Here is a 19,712-nt window from a genome sequence, read left to right as displayed (position 1 = left end):
GACCGCAGTTTATGCAAGTTTGTTCACCAGAATTCCCCTTGATTGGTCATTTGGTCCACTACTGGAGCTACTATGCAATGGTTTGTCTGTGTGCATGTTCACTGCTGTTTTTGCATTGTAAGGGTTTAGTATCTAGTCTTTCAAATTTTGTTTTTACTACCTTCAATGGTTTCTTTATTTCTTATTCTTGGAACAGTACAATTCCACAATCTTACATATTTTTTTAAGGATAATCTGATCTAATGTGTTCTTGTCAGTTGCTTCATCTTCAATACATACTGGTAATGAGATTGTTCCCCATACACTATTCGTTTAACTTTTGAGTATCGTACAAGATATTGTTTGATAATTCTTAGATTGATTTGCTATGACCCACCATGTCGTAATTTGTCAAAAAATCATTTCAGCATTTTAATGATGATATTTGGTGTTCAGTTTCAGGTATTTAGAACTGTGACCAATTTTCATTTACAAAAACAAAATAAAAATGGCTCAAGGTTAGATCTTGTCTGAATGTAGTTACTCTGTTTTTGTTATTTCAAAAGGTTTTAATAATTTTTTATTTTAATTTGTTCTTGACTGAAAGAATCCAAAGGGAGAATCAAGGGCAGGCCAGAGGTCAAATGCTGTGGAATAACTCATTACACAAAGCATAGAATTCATTCACGATGGGTCAGCGCCCTCCTTCCAGGGAGGCTCTACAAAGGGAGGTGTAGCGCCTCAGTGGCATGGTTGGTATGGTGTTGGCGTCCTACCTCGATGGTCGCGGGTTCGATTCTCAGCCATTCCATTGAGGAGCGAGAGATGTGTATTTCTGGTGATAGAAGTTCACTCTTGACGTGGTTCGGAAGTCAAGTAAAGCCGTTGGTACCGTTGCTGAATAACCACTGGTTCCATGCAACGTAAAAGCACCATACAACCAAACAAAACAAACAAACAAAGGGAGGTGAAACTCTGCTGCCTTTTAAATGGTGGCTGCTCTGGGACACCCACTTTTAAGGTCTTTATCATGAATTTTGTTTAAAAAAAAATTAAATATGCACTACTAAGATTTAAAAAACCCTTACTTACAATTTGTAATGTCGGCAGATGAGGTGCAAGGGTTCAAAGTCTTTGATGCCTTAATGTCATCAAAACACTGACACTGCCATGGTGTAAGGAAGGCCCCAGCGACAACAATGGGTCAAGGATTGGAGGGTGGGTTTGTTGTGTCCATATTTATTGTATTGTAGGGTTAAAGAACATATCACATACTTCTCATTTTTCTATAAAATTTTAAATTTAAAAGGAAGTTCTTGCTCTAATTCGATTTTTGCTACTTTCAGAGGTGGTATATTTTTCCTCCTTGGAATATTATAGATTTTACAACAGAGCACATTCTTTTCCAGTGGTTCATTTTCATTATTATTGGGCAATTTGATTGTTCCTTGTACACAATTCATTGTCATAATTTGTTTACTGTAATGAGGCTCAACTTATGAAAAACTCGAGATACGAAAAATTTTACGGCTCTACATATGAAAGGTTGTTCCTGTAAAGTTCGAGATTCGCCCGGACCACCAATAACAATTTTGAAACTCACGCGCCGCCAACTGAGTAGACTCGCCACCATCCTCCTGCTCTCCCATTGGTTCCTGATGCTAGTCACAGCCATGAGATCCTTCTCTCCTATTGGTCAGCATCCCTCCCATCATGGATCTACTATGTAGCGGTGTGCTTTTTCGGCCACTGCACAGTATCATCTGTATCGTACGCACGCGGTATTCGTTCGTTCTAATGATTTCATTTATTAACGTAAATTCGTTAGTGATTTCGTTGTAGTATTTATCGTGTTGTGTGAGAACTTTACTCCATACTTATATGTACTACATAACATAATTACGTACAGTATATACGTAGTCATGGGTCCCAAGAAACTTGAAATTCACAGAAAGAAGAGGATGCTCTCTTTGGAAACGAAGATGGAAATTATCAAGAAGTATGAAGCTGGTATGCGATTGAGTGTTATCGCCAAGGAATACGGCCGAAATGCGTCGACAATAGGCACCATCCTTAAGCAGAAGGATGCCATCAAAGCAGCTACACCTTCCAAGGGCGTCACTATTTTGTCCACCAAGAGGACCCACGTGCACAACGAGATGGAAAGGCTTCTTTTTGTCTGGATAAAAGACAAAGAAATCGCTGGCGATACGATAACGGAGACGGCAATCTGCCACAAGGCCAGCGCTATTTTCGGCTATTTGATTGCTCAGGCCGAAGACGACAGAGGAGAAGGGACATCAACGCCAACCCCAGAGTTCAAGGCTTCGCATGGGTGGTTCGAGAAATTCCGTAAACGGACTGGCATCCATTCGGTGGTGCGGCATGGGGAGGCTGCCAGCTCGGACACGAAAGTGGCCGAAGACTTTAAAAAAAGACGTTTGACAACATGATGACCAAGGAAGGCTACAGTTCTCAGCAAGTCTTCAACTGTGATGAGACTGGCCTTTTTTTGAAAAAAAATGCCTCGTCGGACGTACATCACGGAGGAAGAGAAGAAGCTACCCAGGCATAAGCCTATGAAAGACAGGCTTACGCTCGCACTTTGTTCGAACGCCAGTGGGGATTGCAATGTGAAGCCCCTACTGGTCTATCATTCCGAGACTCCTCGAGCCTTCAAGGAGGGCTAATGCGAAAGCCTGGGTAACGAGTCATTTGTTCATGGAGTGGGTAAATCTGTGTTTTGGCCCGACAGTGAAGAAATTCTTGGAGAAGCGTATCCCTCTGAAATGCCTGCTGGTGTTGGACAATGCCCCTGCTCACCCTCCTGGCCTCGAGGAAGATATCCTAGTGGAGTATTCCTTCATCAAGATTCTTTATCTTCCGCCTAACACCACCCCTCTCCTCCAGCCCATGGACCAGCAAGTGGTATCGAACTTTAAGAAGCTGTATACGATACATCTTTTCAAGAGATGTTTCGACATCACCGATACCACAAACCTCACCTTGCGTGAATTTTGGAAGGAGCATTTCGATGTTGTGATATGCATCCGACTCATTGACCAAGCTTGGCAGGAGGTTTCGAGGCAAACCTTGAATTCCTCGTGGAGGAAACTCTGGCCTGACGCCGTATCCGCCTGAGACTTCGAGGGATTCGACATGGGCGAAGCTGGTGTTACAGATTCAGAAACAGTTGACGATCCTGAAACTGTTTTGCAACCAGATCTTGACGAGATCGTTGCACTCGGGAAGTCCATGGGGCTGGTCATCGACGAGGACGACATCAACAACCTTCTCGAGGAGCACCAAGAGGAGCTTACAACGGATGACCTGAAGGAGTTGGAGGCCACGCAACATAATGTCGTTCATGTCGTTCAAGAGTCCTCTAGCAGCGGCAAGGAGGAGGAGGATGACCCTAAGACAACGGCAGAAATTAAGGATGTTCTAGCTGCTTTTCATAAAGTGCAATCATTTGTAAAAAAAAAAAAAAAAAAAAAAAAAAAAAAAAAAAAAAGGACACCCCGAAAGGGCTTACACAGGCCGTATGCTTGCGCAGTTCGATGAGGCTTGCCAGAGTCGTTTCAGGAACATTGTGAAAAGTAGGCAGAAGCAATCTTCCTTGGATAGTTATTTTTTAAAGAGGCCTTTTGTAGGAGTAAGCAAAAAGGAAGATCCAATTGATACTAAAAAACAGAAAGTTGAAAGTGGTGATGAAGTTGAAATTTTGTATAAAAAAAAAAAAAAAAAAAAAAACAAAAAAAAAAAAGGAGTATGTAAAGTATAAAAAAGTAAAAAAAAATGTAAAAATAAAAAAATAATTTTTTTTAAATTTTAGTTTTTTGAAAAGTTAAGTGTTTAAAGTTTTGTTAATATGTTTCGTAAAGTTTAGTTTATGTATGTTTTCCTTACATTTTGGAGATAGCCTCACTTGAAAGGCAAGCTTCCACATTTTACCACATACGTACAGTATTTCTTGTATACCATGTACACTAATACAATTTATATACAGGTACTAATTAGCAGTACGTATTAAGTTAGGTATTGAATGCTCCAAATTGATGTAGTATGTATTTCATTGTTTATAGGTCAATTTAGCTTTATGAAATTTACTGGTGTTTTTGGAGGGCTTGGAACGGATTAGTCATTTTACATGTAAAATGTGGTCTAAGATATGAAAAGCTCATGATACGAAGGCCGCCTCGGAACGGATTAATTTCGTATCTCGAGGTACCACTGTATTTATATATTGTATTGCATGATAGCTCTGGCTGTTTTTTGGCAGTTGCTTAAGTGAACCATGTTTTTTGTTTTGGCCATTTCAGTTAAATATATTTAATGGATAATTTTCACATTTTAGTAATATTTCCTGGTTTTCACTCTCTAGAATTAAGATCTTTGATTAATTCTAGTTTCCAAATAGAGAATAAAAATGGGCCAAGGGTGGATCAAGCTTATATTTATTTATGTATCTTCATAAGACTTTAAAGTTATTTTTTTTTATTTTTCATTTAATTGGAAGGATCTACCCACCTCCATCAAAGATTTAAATGAAGAATCTTCCAAATACAATTAATTTTAGTTTGTTTTGATAAAAGGAAAATGCCTAAAAGGGAATTAATAAAACTATATGTTAGTGTACATAATTTATTAGAGTAAAAAATAACTAAATCCTTGAAAATATGTTTAATAAACATCTCAAATACTTACAGCCTATGTCTCTACAAAAAGCATGGTTTTATCACATCAAAAAGACAAATTACATATCACAAAAATAAAGGTTTTGTGAAAACTTATGTTAGTAGCTACAGTATAATGTGCTATATAATTAAACTCAAACCTACAATTCATAAACAAAGCAATGATGGTAACCATCTTCAATTATTTCTATTCATATTGAGTGAACATTAGTACATATTACGTACATATATCGTGTAATGCAAAATGTTAAGTTAAAAACACAAATAAAAGTTCTCAGATCTATAAAATAATGTCTAACCTAATCTAGACCATAACTTTTAATTCCTGGGAAATTATGAATACAGTTAATACTTTCAAACCTTAATACAGGTACATCTATGTACCTACTATTATTATATCCTAAAATTAATAAGACCTTTGTAACTTAATTCCTGGGAAATTATGAATACAGTCAATCATTTCAAACAAATACTTATGTACTATATACTTTAACCAACCATTGTAACTTGATTCCTGGGAAATTACAAAAAGTCAATATTTTTCAAACTTTAATATTATATGTACGTATTATCATATAGCTTAACCAGACCACTGAGCTAAGTCACTTATCTCTCGCAGGCCTAGCCTGAGAGTATTGTCTTTATTAATAATAGTAAAGCTTAGATGTAACTGATTAAATTACAGTTTTTAAAATTTAGAATTAACTGACTAATTAGTTTTTAAAATGTTATAATTGGGGCAACTGAAAATATAGATTGACACAACGTCTTTGATTTGTTTCCAAAACTTGACATTCATTGTCAATCATATTTTAGAAATTCACAAAAAATAGTCAAACTTGTAGCATACTATAGAACAGATCAATTCTTTCCATTATATTCTTTAAAATGGGGAAGCCTAAAACACTTGGAAACATTCAATACAAAATCCTGACAAAGATTAAATCAATTTGAATCTCATACACACACACTTTTAATTATAAACTGTAGAGTAAAAATATATAAATTAGAATATCTGTAGTTTCAGTATACTGTGTTATATAACATGAAAAAACATGTTCATACATTAGTCTATGTTTTTAACATCTTTGTAGCACAGCTCTGTAGTAAAGTTCCCAATTATGTGACATGAACATTATAAAAGTAATGATTTTGGTACCTTTCCAACAAAATTTTGCTAGATAAAATAAGGCATTGCAACACTTTTTAGTCGTTTACAAACTTCACATCTTGTTCTCCTTACAAAGTTTTCAGCAGTTTATTTTCATGAAATATCTAAAATTTTAATGCACACTAATAATCAACTCTGTTATCGGAGACAAACTTCCATTATAACAATAATAATAATAATAATAATGATTAGTTTTTCCAGACCTCTGACTCTTATATAGACTCATCTCCGACTGTATCATGCACAGAAACTACCGTATTTGCTGGCATATTAGACACTTTTTAAAAAAAAATTTAAATGTACTATAAAAAATTGCTCTGCGTACAATGCAGCTGTAATACAGATGGTAGACCAAGAGCCATAGGCTGGGCTAGGCCTTTCCTACAGTGAACACATTGGGCAGGCACAAAAATTGATGCCAATAATAAAATATTGAAAAACAAGCCTAATTACTACAAATGATAAAATTATCAGTGTTACCACAAATTTCAAAAAATTGCCTGATACGCCGGCAGTTAGCCTCTGACCCATTTACAATGAGTGGATGTAAACAAAACCATAGCACCATCCATTCTTTATTCATGATTAATTTCATAAAGAGTCCATATTTTATTCCAATATAGTACTCTCACAATATTGTGTTTCATGCCCACAATGATACAATTTTCCTCAAAAATCATTTGAAAGATATTTTAAAATAAATGGACAATGCGAGGGTATGTCTTATATGCCAGCAAATATGGTACTGATGATTCAGGAACTTGAAACCAAAATATACCCTGCAAAATTATGTTTCCTCTTCTGAAAAGTGTTACCCTCATTAATGTATTGACATATTACTGTATAAAATAAAAAATGGCATGTATTCACATACAAGGGAACTTGTACATACTGTGAAAGTTTACTAGAAATAAAAAGTTTTTCTTCATAATAGGTTTTTTCAAATAAAATACTTATGGCTTCAGAATCCAATATCACAGTTTTCTTTTATAAAGACTATAATTTACATTTCCATAGTATATAGCCTAGTTTCATGGGAGGATAGAAACTGCCAAAATGAAAAACATTCTGTACATAACTGTCCAAATACTTACATAATTTGACATACAATCATAAAGGGTAATATAAATAATAAATATAAAAGATCTTAAGTTTGTACTTTCACATGAGAAAGTTTATAATAACAATGTTAGCTAGAGAGAGAATATATCCTTGCTTTAAGAAAAAATGACAAATTTTAGTCAATTTGTATTTTTCATAGCTAACAAACCTGAGGTCTTAACAATAAAGATAATCTAGTGTTAGCTGGAAACCAGCAAAAACAATCAAAGATTGTAAAACAAGGAATCTGTGGCATCTGGTAACTCATGCTTATACGAGGCGGATGATTGGCCATCAATCAAGCTCGGACCCCCGTGATATGCCCTATTTGCTTTCATCTAAATCTAAAAGTTGAATATGAAGTGTTAGACAGTTGCCATAATCAGTGTTCCCTTAACCTGTTGTGTTTGTTTGATAGTGTCCACGTATACTGTATTTTCAAAGTTCCTTAAAACATATTGGCTAAATATCCACTTGTAAAGTTATGTTTCAGTATTAATATTCCAAAAGTGATTTGTGACTAAAAATAATTATTAGCCAAGACTAGTGAAGTAGTGAATGATATTTCTCTTTAGGTAAGAACTAGGCCTAGTTGCCTCTGAACCATAAACTTGTATTGTGCTTTCTATTTGACCATCAATTTGACAGACTGACTGGTTATAAGAGATTTAACCACATATTTCCATTATCATTACGTAGTTTAATCATGACAGTTTAACCAGGTGGAATACTTAACTCTCATTAGGGTTGGCCCTGTAGTGCTTGTGTTTAGTAAAAAAAAAACTGATTTTCTTAAAAATTGCAGAGCTTTAAGATTATAATGACTGGATTAACCGAGTTAACCAAACTGTTTATCATTTATTTATAAGGCACTAGGTTTTTTATAAGAAATTCAGAGCTTGTATATTTTAAGTGTGAAAAATTAATAACTATTTTAAGTGTGAAAAATTAATTATCATGTACAAGAATTACAAAATGTGTACAGTGCTGTACAATAAGCAACCAGTACATACTACCTAATAAATTTACTTTTCCTAAAGTGCTTGGCATCTTTTTCCTTTTATTGTTCTCTCAGTTCGACTAGCACTGAATTGTCATTCCTGGTGCACTTATCCTTTTCAAACTGAACAGGTAATGGCATCAACATTTCTTTAAATACCCTAAATAAAACCACATGATTTACTAAAGTTTTTATAACATCTGAAACTTATTAAGGATGAAATGTTGAAAACATAAGCATCATTTTTAGCATAAACCAAGTTTTCTATTTTTCAGGTTTAAAAATAAACACTTGAAGACACAAATACTACTGTAACTGATTAAATACAATTTCTTAAGTTCTTAAACAGGAGTCTCAGATCCATTTCTTCATTCTTTTTGGGTTTTTTGTTACAAAAAGCCAAGGATCCAATGATGCAAGAGTTTTCAAGGTCATCAAGCATACATTTTTTCAAAGACACTTACAGTTGACCCATCCAAAACACATGGGATACTGACAAGAATGAAAACATTTTTATGGTTCTCACTGAATATGAGAGCATTTCAAATAAATTTATGTCAGTGCAGATAACTAGACTTCTATCCTGCTACAGAACCTAGTGCAGATAAGTACTAGACTTCTATCCTGCCTACAGAACCTCCTTGTACTGTGGGTCACATGTTTAAAAGGCACATCAGTTCTGATATGGCCAAAAATAAAAGTTGGAAACTTCATAAGGCATCAAAAACATGAAGACAAATTCATACAAACATTTGCCTTTTAATTCCATATGTACATATGCATATACACATAAACAATATAAAGAATATTTTCCAGCACAGAAGACACTGACCAACACACCCCAATTCTGAATAGCCTCCCCCCCCAGGGGAAGCTGGTTTGAGGTCCCTGACAGATTAAATTTTCATTGGTTCATTTCCAACACAGGAGGTCTTTGCTGTACAGCTCATAGACATTCAGGCCTTCTTGGTTGTGCTGATTGGGAGAGCTTGGGGGGTTTCTGCTGATGTATCCCCTCACTGGTGTAAATGAGTGAGTAATAGAGAGAAATAAGTTGAACAAGCACGCCCTCACTGGAGCCAACAATTACACCACACACCAGTGGGCAATACACCAGCAGAAAACTCCCTCATCAATACAACAAAAAAGATCAAATCATCTGCAAGCTTTACAGCAAAGACCCCACAATTTAGCAACAAACTAATGAATATTCAACCCAAAAGGACCTCAAACTATCCCTCCTGCTATGAATACTATAACTGCCCACCTTTGTTTTTCATTCACTCATACTCTAGGCTGGGTAGTTGCCTATTTACCTTCAGTTATGCATCTTTCTTATTATCACTTCATCATATGAGAAATTTTCTCATTCTACTACAATTTAATCAAACAGACTATTAATTATACAATAATCAAGTCATACTTAATTTAAACAGTGCTTATGATACTGATTACATACCAAGTGCAGCCATCCTAGCCTAGACTAAATGGAATCCTGTGTATACATGTCATAGTGAAAACATACCAAATTTTAATTCAAGATATATTTCCATTACTATGACAGCATGTTTTCCATATAGTAAGTTTGTTTCTGTTCTGACATGTTACTATTTTTATACAGCTGTTCACACACATTCACTGTACATAATAATCTCTGTAAATTAATAATATTGTTTCTTTCTTAACTGACACACGATAGTTGGTGGAATGGTGCCAGACTGGTAAGTAATCTAGAATGTGACTTTTTTTTTTTTTTTTTTTTTACATAACTACCATACAAGCCAGTTTTCCAGATTAAGGGATGCCAGGGAATTGGACTTTCTGTACCTGCAGTGACTAATCTATTAGAAAATGTAACTATATCTACTTTTTTTTGGAAAACTAAAATAAAATATTCAGGGTAAAAAGTGCACAATACTTTTTAAATAGTATTCTAATGCTCAAGAATAATCATGCACTGATTTCAGTTCATAATATATTCATTCCAGTATGAAAAATATAGACTAAAGTTCGATATAAACTAATGGCAGAATAATTTCATCCCAGCTCTTCTCTGCTCAGTTGTCAATTCACTCTGCTTCTAGAAAACAACTGTTTCAATCAACAGGCATTTCTATGTCTAATTCAGATATAGATTTCTTTACTTTGCCTGGCATAATTCTTAGCAATAGTACATAACTATATACAACAAGTGAAATTTGTTACTCAAGCTTACAGCAACTCTATTACAAAGAGAAGAAGAAAAAAAAAAAGTCCTAATCCTACAATATCAAAATAATACATAAAAAAATTAATGTTTTGATGGAAGAGACAAGGAAAATAATAAACTCAAACAAACAGTTGATAAATATAGGAAATTCTATACAAAATGTAGATTGAATAGTTTCTTCAAAAGTAAGCATGATAAAGATATACTATTGTACCTATGTTATTATTAGTAACAGCACAAAAAATCAAAATAATAAATACTGTATAAAGAAGTAAAAAGCATCTATAAAAAAACCTTCAATTCCAATTATCAAAATAAAAATTCAACACATTTCAGTTGGCAAATGCAACTACGTATACTCAAACTAACTTAAAGAATTAAAAATAGAAATAAATTAGAATTTGTGGTTATTCAAAATATTTTATATTGAACAAAATAAAATAGTATATAAATCTTCCCACTTGCAAAAGCCAACAGGATATGTAGTCGGCAAAGGTAATTTTGAACTTCAAAGTATCACAGCATCTTCATAAATTACAGCCTTGACTGTAGTAGAGGCACCATGTGGATTGTTTAGAACTTTAATCTGTCAAGACAATATGGATTATGTTATATCTTGGAACACAAGAGGACAAAGCATAACCTCTTTTACCTCGACTTATAAAAGGAAGAGACCAAAGTACTGGGCAAGAAAAGTCGAGTACGATAATAACACGGGAGAAAGTTTTCCAACAACAACAATAATGATCATGTACAGGCAGTAAGCATTTTTTCACGAAAACATTATTTAAAAAGTACTAATAAACTACATCTACTCTGCTTCTCCAACAGTTTTCCTATGGTTTTTATATTCCATTTTTCTTGGTAGGAAAACCAAAGATATCTTCATCAAGATGCACTAACAGCAAGGAGTCATCTTCAGGGAAAAGAGATTTACATTTCCTCAAAAAAGGCTTTTGCTCTCAATGCCTCTTAATGAAGCTATCTTTAATCTTCCTGCTGCAGAAAAAATAAAACGAAAAGCACTGGAAAAACTCTAGAGAAGCAGAATGGATGTAAATTAGCAGTACGGTTTTTAATATAATAATAATAAAACAATTAATAACATACAAATTTCAGAGGCTTGATTTGCAAAATTTGCTAATAGCATTTTGTCTCCTATGAAGAAAACGAGGAATACACCAAATAATTTACTTAACTATAATGGGAAGGTGACATGATTTGCAACATACAGTATTACCATTAATATTTTTACTTCAGGTTCCCAGAATTTACTTTTTTGTACTGTAAAGTGTAAATGAGAATTAGTCAGGCAATTCAAGAAGGGCATTTACACAGTATACAAATAAATGTTTTCACCAAGATACACTCATTAGGGGTAACACTAACGTCTTTATGTCGTAGAAGGAAAATTAAGAATATAAAATTGTCACACTAACCACCCTTTCATAAAAAAAGCTTTGCAAGTGAGATGAATTATAGTTTAGACTACAAAATTAAAAAACATACAAACAAAAATACTGAAACCTGAGAGAAAAAATATACAAAAGCTGCCTTTAGAAAGTGAAAAGGTAACATATACACAGTGTGTACATAGTTGCAGTATATACATACTTAAAACAAGGACACATTCATGAGATTTACACTCCATAAGGTGTACAGTTTGCTATAAAGGTATGTTTGCACCCACCTTAAAATATTTCATTCCTGCAATGAAATGCTTCTGATATGAAACGGAATAAAATTAATGTGGTCCCTTCTATTAAGAGGTGAAGTCAACTGTACTTGAAGATGGGGGCTTTGGCCAAAGAGCAATTCTTTTCCTTTCTTATTAACTATGCATCCAAAGTTACATTAGCAGCTGTAAGTTCTCCAACAGTCTTGCCAGGCATAGGCGGATATAAATCAACAAGATCAGGGAAAGCTATCTGAATGGTAATAGCAGCAATAATGAGAATCAGAAAGATAGCAAAAAGTATCCATTTCAAGATAACCTCCCACCGATGCTCCTGCAGGTTGCGCAATGTCACTGTTCCCAACAAGAGACCAGCAATAAATCCAGCAAGATGGGCAACATAGCTCACCTAGTGAGGATATAAAACCAAATTACTTATGGTATTAAAAAGTATTCAAAATAAACTTTAATTTAAACAGTTATAACCAGTTAACAATATAAATTAGATGTTGAATTTTCCCTAAATTTCTTCCAGGTGTCATACATCAATTAAAAAAAAAAAAAAAAAACACTTTAGTCACCATACCATAATTATAGCCACCTCAAGGAAATATACACTAAATCTTACATCAAACATACACCTTATAAGATACACTGTAAAAATTAGGAAATAAAATTGGAAGCTGTTAATTGACTAAAATAAATATTTATATATAGTCAATTCCTGTATTCACGGGGGTTAAGGAACTGAACCCTATCTGAATACTGAAAATCCGCAATACGTATATTGGATCCCCCCTCTAAAAACGCTTATATGTAACTGCCAATTTCAAGTTAATCCAGCAAATAGTTGTCATCATGGAGAGAGATATATGCCCTAAACTAAAACACTTATACATGCTTATTTTAATAGTTCAAACAAAAACATATCTTACACTATTATCCTAAAACACTTTAATATAATTTCAAAAGTCATCTTATATTAATTACCCTTAAAAACATATGCCTCACATGTGAAAACTAATCAAGTTACCCCTAGAGAGAGAAGAGAGAGAGAGAGAGAGAGAGAGAGAGAGAGAGAGAGAGAGAGAGAGAGAGAACAAAAATAAATACTATGCACATTAAAAATATTTAATACAATAGTGACAGTATGTACAAAAATGTAAATAATTATTAATTCACAAAACTAGGTTATAAGAATAGTATAGTTTCAATGAACATTAAACATAAATCAATCATTAAAAAAGAAAAATGAAACTCCCTCACAAAGCATCGGAGCTACAAGCCAATCAGCAACTAGCAAAACTAATATCCTGCTCAGTGATTGGCTCTTCTAATCCTTCCAGCCAATAGTATCATACTACGAGCCAAGCAGCATTGAGGTAATGTACCCTTTATTTATACCCTACTGTGTGATTTGCTACTTCTAACTCTTCCAGCCAATAGCAGAGAGAGAGAGAGAGATTGATATTTTGCTATGTTTACATTAACATTAATATTTTAAAATTAGTAAATTACTTTTCTTACAAAACAAACCATACATATTACATATGCATAAAAATTCTCTCTTATCTTAGTGAGAGAGAGAGAGAGAGAGAGAGAAACAAAAATACAACTCTCACACATGGAAAGAGACGAGAGAGAGGCAGTATACATTGTTTTTTCATACAGAACATATTAAAATGCAAACAGATCGATATTTAGGGATCTTCATTTAACATTTCATTGATATTTTGCTGTTTTTGCATTAATATTAATATGTATTTCAGAATTGGTAAATAAATTACTTATCATACAAAAAGATACATGTTACATATGCATAAAAATTGTCTCTCATCTCAAGAGAGAGAGAGAGAGAGAGAGAGAGAGAGGATTGGGCTAGAAGCTTATTTGTCATTGGCTACTTCCCATTCATTCAACCAGTATAATAATGAAGGGTTTTACTTTAATATTTTACTGACATTTGGCTGTTTCCATTAATAATAAAATTAGGACATTAGTAAATACTTTTTTTATGATAAAAATAAAATGAAAATAAAATGAAAATACAGTAATAACAGGATGAATTCACAATAGAGCAAACTTTTCATTGGAACTTAATTATCATACGCGAGTTTATCATAGACATGCAAATGCAACATTTTTTAATCTTCCTTGAGAAACCCCGCAAAAATGTTGTATTTTTATTTTTATGTAATTTATAGGTTTTCAAGCTTTTATGCATAAATTAAATAACATTAAATAATAAAAATAATAATTCTCTCTCTCTTTTACTGATATGAGAGATTTTTATAGCACATGTATGATCTATGTTTATTAATACATTCAAATAATAATAATAACTAATTACAAAATATGTATGTGATAGTATTTTAACAAAATAAAATTACCTTTCCATTTCAAATTAAGGAGGACATTTCTTCTCTCTCTCTCTTAATGAGATGAGAGAAATTTTATGGTACATGTATGTGTTTTATTAGTATTTAAAAAAAATAACAACAATATAACTGTTACTACAAAATGTGTATGAAAATATCCTTTCCCCTCATCTTTGTTCCAAGAGAAGCTTGAAGCCACTGCTGTCAAATATGTCAAGTGACAGGTGGGGGAGTGTAGCCAATTACCAGGTCAATAATTTTTATATAATATTCTTTCTCTTTCTCTGTGATAATTCACTACATAATATTCTCTCTCTTTCTCTGTAATAATTCATTCTTGTGTAAGGAAAATTCTCTCTCTCTCTCTCTCAAGTAGATAATTTTCAATTGATCTAGAAATGTATATGTGCCGTTCTAAAACAGACACATAACCAAGAGTTTGTATTAGTCTAAATAAAAAGCAATGTTCATGAAAAGGAATTTCAGAAATATGAGAAAGAGACAGAATAAAGAATTTCTTAAAAGAGGTTCAAAATATTTCTATAAATAGATAGGTCAGAAAGGGAAAGATGAGAGAAATAGTACTGTGTAATCTTCACACACTCATATTTTTACCAACCATTTAGTAATTTTTTTTAAGGGTAATGTATTAAGCTAACTTTTGAATGAAATTCCAGTAGCTTTAATTTCATTTAAAAGTTAGCTTAAATAATTTTGTTAACATGATTAGGGTCATATTTAGTGTTCAGACTGTAGAAGTAAGTATTTATTTACATTCTTAGAAACTGTGACAAACTTACAAGAAAATTCCCCTTGTGCAAGACAGTCTGGAACCTAACTTTGCATAAGTTCTATGAAAAAATCCCCAAATTAGTGAACTTCCCAACGATATATTGGAGATACATTTTACATAAAAAAGCGTGAAGTACTGAATCCGTGATTGCTGAATTGCAATCTAATGGGGGTCCACTAATTAAACTATATATATATATATATATGATATATATATATATAATATATATATATATATAGATATATATACACCACATATACATATCCATACACACACACTTATATACACACACACACACACACACACACACACACACACACACACACACACACACACACCACATATATATATATATATATATATATATATATATCTATATATATATATTAATATATATATATATATATATATATATATATATATATATATATATATATACACACACACAATGGTACCTCAAGATACAAAATTAATCCGTTCCGAGGCGCCTTTCGTATCATGAGGTTTTCACATCTTGGACCACATTTTACGTGTAAAATGGCTAATCCATTCCAAGCCCTCCAAAAACACCCCAGTAAATTTCATAATAAAGGGATTTTGACAAATGAAAAATCTATTTCTGGGCAAGGGCCTGTGTCGACCAGTGAAATGTCCCTTTAGCACACATTTCTAAGGTAAAATATTGCTATAATACCAGAGAAAAAGCTAATATGGAAATGCCAGAATATTCTTGCTCGCTCACCTTATTTTAAGGTGTCGGTATGGTTTCTGGGGCGAGTGAAACCACTACCAGAGGTCCTTTGCCATTTAGATTCATCCTTCTTCAAAACCCTCAACTATAGAGGAGCAGACCTAAGGCCCACTCCACACTACCGTTACGGCCAGCGCCTCTGACGTCATTCCTGCAGATAGCACCCAAGCTTGGGCCAAAAAAGGTGGGGGTAACATGAAAGGGTGGGATTTCACTGGGCGACACAGGCCCTTGCCCAGAAATAGATTTTTCCTCGTCAAAATCTCTTTTCTGGGCTCAGCCTGTGTCGCTACGTGAAATAGTAACAGAGAAATGGCCACATAAGCTTGGAAATAAGGAAGCACACAAGTAATACATAGGATAATAAAAAACAATTAAGGTTAATTGCTATAATCTAAGAATAAAGTTACAAAGTGAGTAACAACAGGATAATTGGAACCTTAATAGTAAAGTAAATACAAAAGTATTCATACTTAATATTAAACAGCAAGGTTAACTTAAACTGGGACTAATCCTAGGAACAAAACAAGAGGAAACATCACAATATATACATGTGGCATCCAAGGTACAATATGGCTACATGGTGGCTGAGCCATGGCAAGAATGTTAGCGAGGCAGGTAGGAAGGAGAGATCTAGGTTAAACTACTTACTACTACTCAAGCAGTGTCAGGAGAAACTGTGTTTCCCCCTGCCACTGCTGGGAATTTAAGGGCTTCTAAGGACTTAAGATAATGGCATTTAAATACTGTTGGAGATTTCCAGCCTGTGTACTTCTTCAGATCATCAAAATTCATATGTTGAAAATAATTAATAGAGGTAGCTACTGCCCTAACATCATGTACCCATGGGAAGGACTCCGGGTTGGCTTGCTTAATAAAGTATAAGATTTGCTGTCTGATTCCTTTTAAGGAAATGGTGCCCCCTTTTCCCTAACAAATAGAGGGCCTGAAGATCTTAGGGCAGTTCTATTTAGGTATGCTCTCAGAGTAGCAACTGGACATAAGGACAGGTCCTGTGGAAGTGGGAGAATTTTCCATGGGGCCCACCTATCCAGTGGGTCCTCATTCTTAGCTAGAAATTGACGATCTGGGGAAAGTAACACTTCTCCTGAAGGGAGGAACTCTATATGACCTGAATCTCTAGAAAGAGCTGACAGTTCGGATACCCTGGCTCCTGAGGTCAGACTTAACAGGAATAATGTTTTCCTCAGGAGAGGTAAAAAGTCACACGAGTCATTATTAGTGTCCGAGGCCAATTTAAGGACATCATTCAAGAACCATGACACAGACTTGGGCCTCTCGGATGGTCTGAGTCTAGCGCAGGCCTTAGGGATAAATGAAAAATAAGTCTGTCAGATCTATTTTGAATCCAAACTGGAAGATTTTCTTAAGTGCAGATTTAGTAGTAGTAATAGTACTAGCTGCTAAACCTTTCTCAAATAGTGTCCTGAAAAAGGATATGGCCAGATTGGTTGTCATGGTTTGTGTATCAGAGTTCCTCAGGAATACAGCTAGTTTTTTAACTGCTGAGTCATATTGACGCAAGGTCAATTTCCGTTTATCAGATTCTAAGAATAAGATGTTCTTAGGGTCGATATTGGCATCTCTTTGTGCCGCAAACTTCATGAAGTCCTTAAAGTTAGGGCTTTCTGAATTCCTGAGGAAGCGAACACAGTCCTCGTTTGTACTAGTTGTGACAGTTTGGGATTGGGGATCCGTTGAGGGTGGAGTCCCAATTCCAGTAGAAGTGGGAACCAATTGCTCTTGGGCCAATTGGGGGCTATTAGAGCAATGTGGCCTTTGAACGTTCTGAGCTTGTTCAGAACCTTCAAGAGAAGATTCACTGGAGGAAAGAGGTAAATCTTCTTAGAGGGTCCAGGTTGGGGGCCACGTAACAAGGGAGTTTGTGATTCGACTCGGTGGCGAAGAGATCTACCTGAAGCCCTGGGACTAGTTGGCAGACCCCACTGAATGACTGCTTGTGCAGGGACCACTCTGACTCCAGCGGGACTGAACGTGATAGCACGTCCGCTACTACGTTCCTTACGCCTGCTAGATGAGTGGCGGACAGGTCCCATTTGTTCTTGGCTGCTAGTGAAAATATGGCTATCATGACATGGTTCATGTGGCTCGACTTGGAGCCTCCCCTGTTGATGCAGTGTACTACTACTGCACTGTCCAGCACCAGTTTGACATGAGATTTCTTGGCTGGATGAAGCTTTTTCAGGGAGAGGAACACTGCCATAGCTTCCAGTACATTGATATGAAGCTGGCGGAATGGTAGGGACCAGGTTCCCTGTACCTTTTTGTACTGTGAGTATCCTCCCCAGACACTTAGTGATGCATCTGTGTGGATCACTCATCTGTGTGGATCACTAGGGCTGGTGGAGGGCACTGGAGAGGAATTGTCTTTGACAAATTCTTGATCTCTGTCCACGGGCGGAGTCTCTTCCGTAAGATCGCCGGGATAGGGGCTAGTTTGTCCCGGGATCTGTTGTTTGCACTTGAGTGCCAAACGTGGGGTATGTCCTTCAGTTTGGCTTTTAGAAGAACATCCGATACTGAAGCGAACTGGAGAGAGCCTAAGATCCTTTCTTGGCTCCTCCAGGATGTCTGCTTGTACTTGAGAAATTGCCTGGTTGCTTTGGCTATTTCTCTCCTCTTCAACGGCGGAATTGATAGAGTGTGAGAGTTCAAGTCCCATTGAATGCCTAACCACTGAAAGAGGGACTCCGGTGTTAGCCGGGACTTGGTATCTGGAAGCCCAGATGTTCCAGAAACTGGATTACTTTGACCATTGCTTTGCGGCATTCTTCGATGCTTGTGGCCCATACGAGCCAATTGTCCTGATAAGCTACTAGCACTATTCCTTGCGACCTCAGCTCTTGAACGACTGTCTCCGCCAGTTTTCTAAATATCCTGGGGGCTACATTGAGCCCGAACGGCATTACTTTGAAAGAGAATGCCTGGTTTCCTAGTCTGAAGCCTAGAAACGGGCGGAAGTGTCTTGCTACTGGAACATGATAGTATGCATCTGTAAGATCTATAGAGGTGGTGACGGCCCCACGGGGAAGTAAGGTCCGCACCTGAGAAACTGTCAGCATTCGGAACTTGTCGCAACGAATGAATAAGTTCAGACGGGACAAGTCTAGAATTATTCTTTGTTTGTTTGAGCCTTTCTTTGGCACGCTGAACAAGTGACCTTGAAATTTTAAATGCTTGACTCTTGACACTACTCCTTTTTGAAGGAGTTCTTGAGAGTATTCTATCAATTCCGCTGTTGGTTGTTGATGAAAGGTTTTGGATGCAGGGGGACCTTTGAGCCAACTCCACCCTAGACCTTTGGACACAATGCTTTGGGCCCATTTGCTGAACCTCCAACGGTGACAAAAGAGGAACAGTCTCCCTCCTACCTGAGGATTCTCACTGGTTCGAGGAGGGGCGTGCACCACGTCCTCCTCGGGAACCCTTACCTCGGTTGGAGGCTCTTCCGCCGCCCCGTTGGTGGAAGGCGCCTCTAGCCCTTCTACCCCTGCCAAACCTGTTGAAAGGCTGAAAGGACTGGCTTTCGAAAACTGGGATGTAAGCAGGGGAGACAGTGTAGGAGGTCGAAGCCTGTGCCTGTTGCGGCGATTGTGTCAGCAGCACAAACTGCTGTTGTGGCTGCGACTTGGAAGTGGAAGGTTGCGGTACCTGTGATAATGGAACCACCTGTACTAGAGCTTGCTGTTGAGGAGCCTGGAAAGGCTGGAATTTCCTAGGCTTCTTCTTTGATTTTGGGTTTGATCCAGCTGATTCCGATTTGTGTTTACTGACCAAACCCCAGCGAACCCTTAGGCTCTGGCTGAATCTAACTGCCTCGCAGTGAACTTCGTTCACTACAGAGGCTGGGAAGAGGTCAGCGCCCCAAATGGATGAGGCTAAGAGCTTGTTAGGCTCATGGCGGATAGTGGCCTCC

At 35.9% G+C, this 19,712-nt stretch overlaps 1 protein-coding gene across 1 annotated transcript in view; it reads right to left on the bottom strand.

The window, feature by feature from the left end:
- Nucleotides 1-4,609: 4,609 nt before the first annotated feature.
- The window catches only part of LOC135221933 (rhomboid-related protein 1-like), a 57,170-nt gene continuing 42,067 nt past the window's right edge, over nt 4,610-19,712 (bottom strand). The window contains exon 4 of the mRNA XM_064259959.1: nt 4,610-12,241. Within this exon, the coding sequence (XP_064116029.1) occupies nt 11,993-12,241 (249 nt within the window). The 3' untranslated portion in view covers nt 4,610-11,992. The remainder of the gene's footprint in view (nt 12,242-19,712) is intronic.

The sequence above is a fragment of the Macrobrachium nipponense genome, chromosome 3 (genome assembly GCF_015104395.2).
Source record: "Macrobrachium nipponense isolate FS-2020 chromosome 3, ASM1510439v2, whole genome shotgun sequence".
Lineage (NCBI taxonomy): Eukaryota > Metazoa > Arthropoda > Malacostraca > Decapoda > Palaemonidae > Macrobrachium > Macrobrachium nipponense.
The sequence above is the reverse complement of the archived record's forward strand: the minus strand, read 5'-3'. Positions and strand labels throughout refer to the sequence as shown.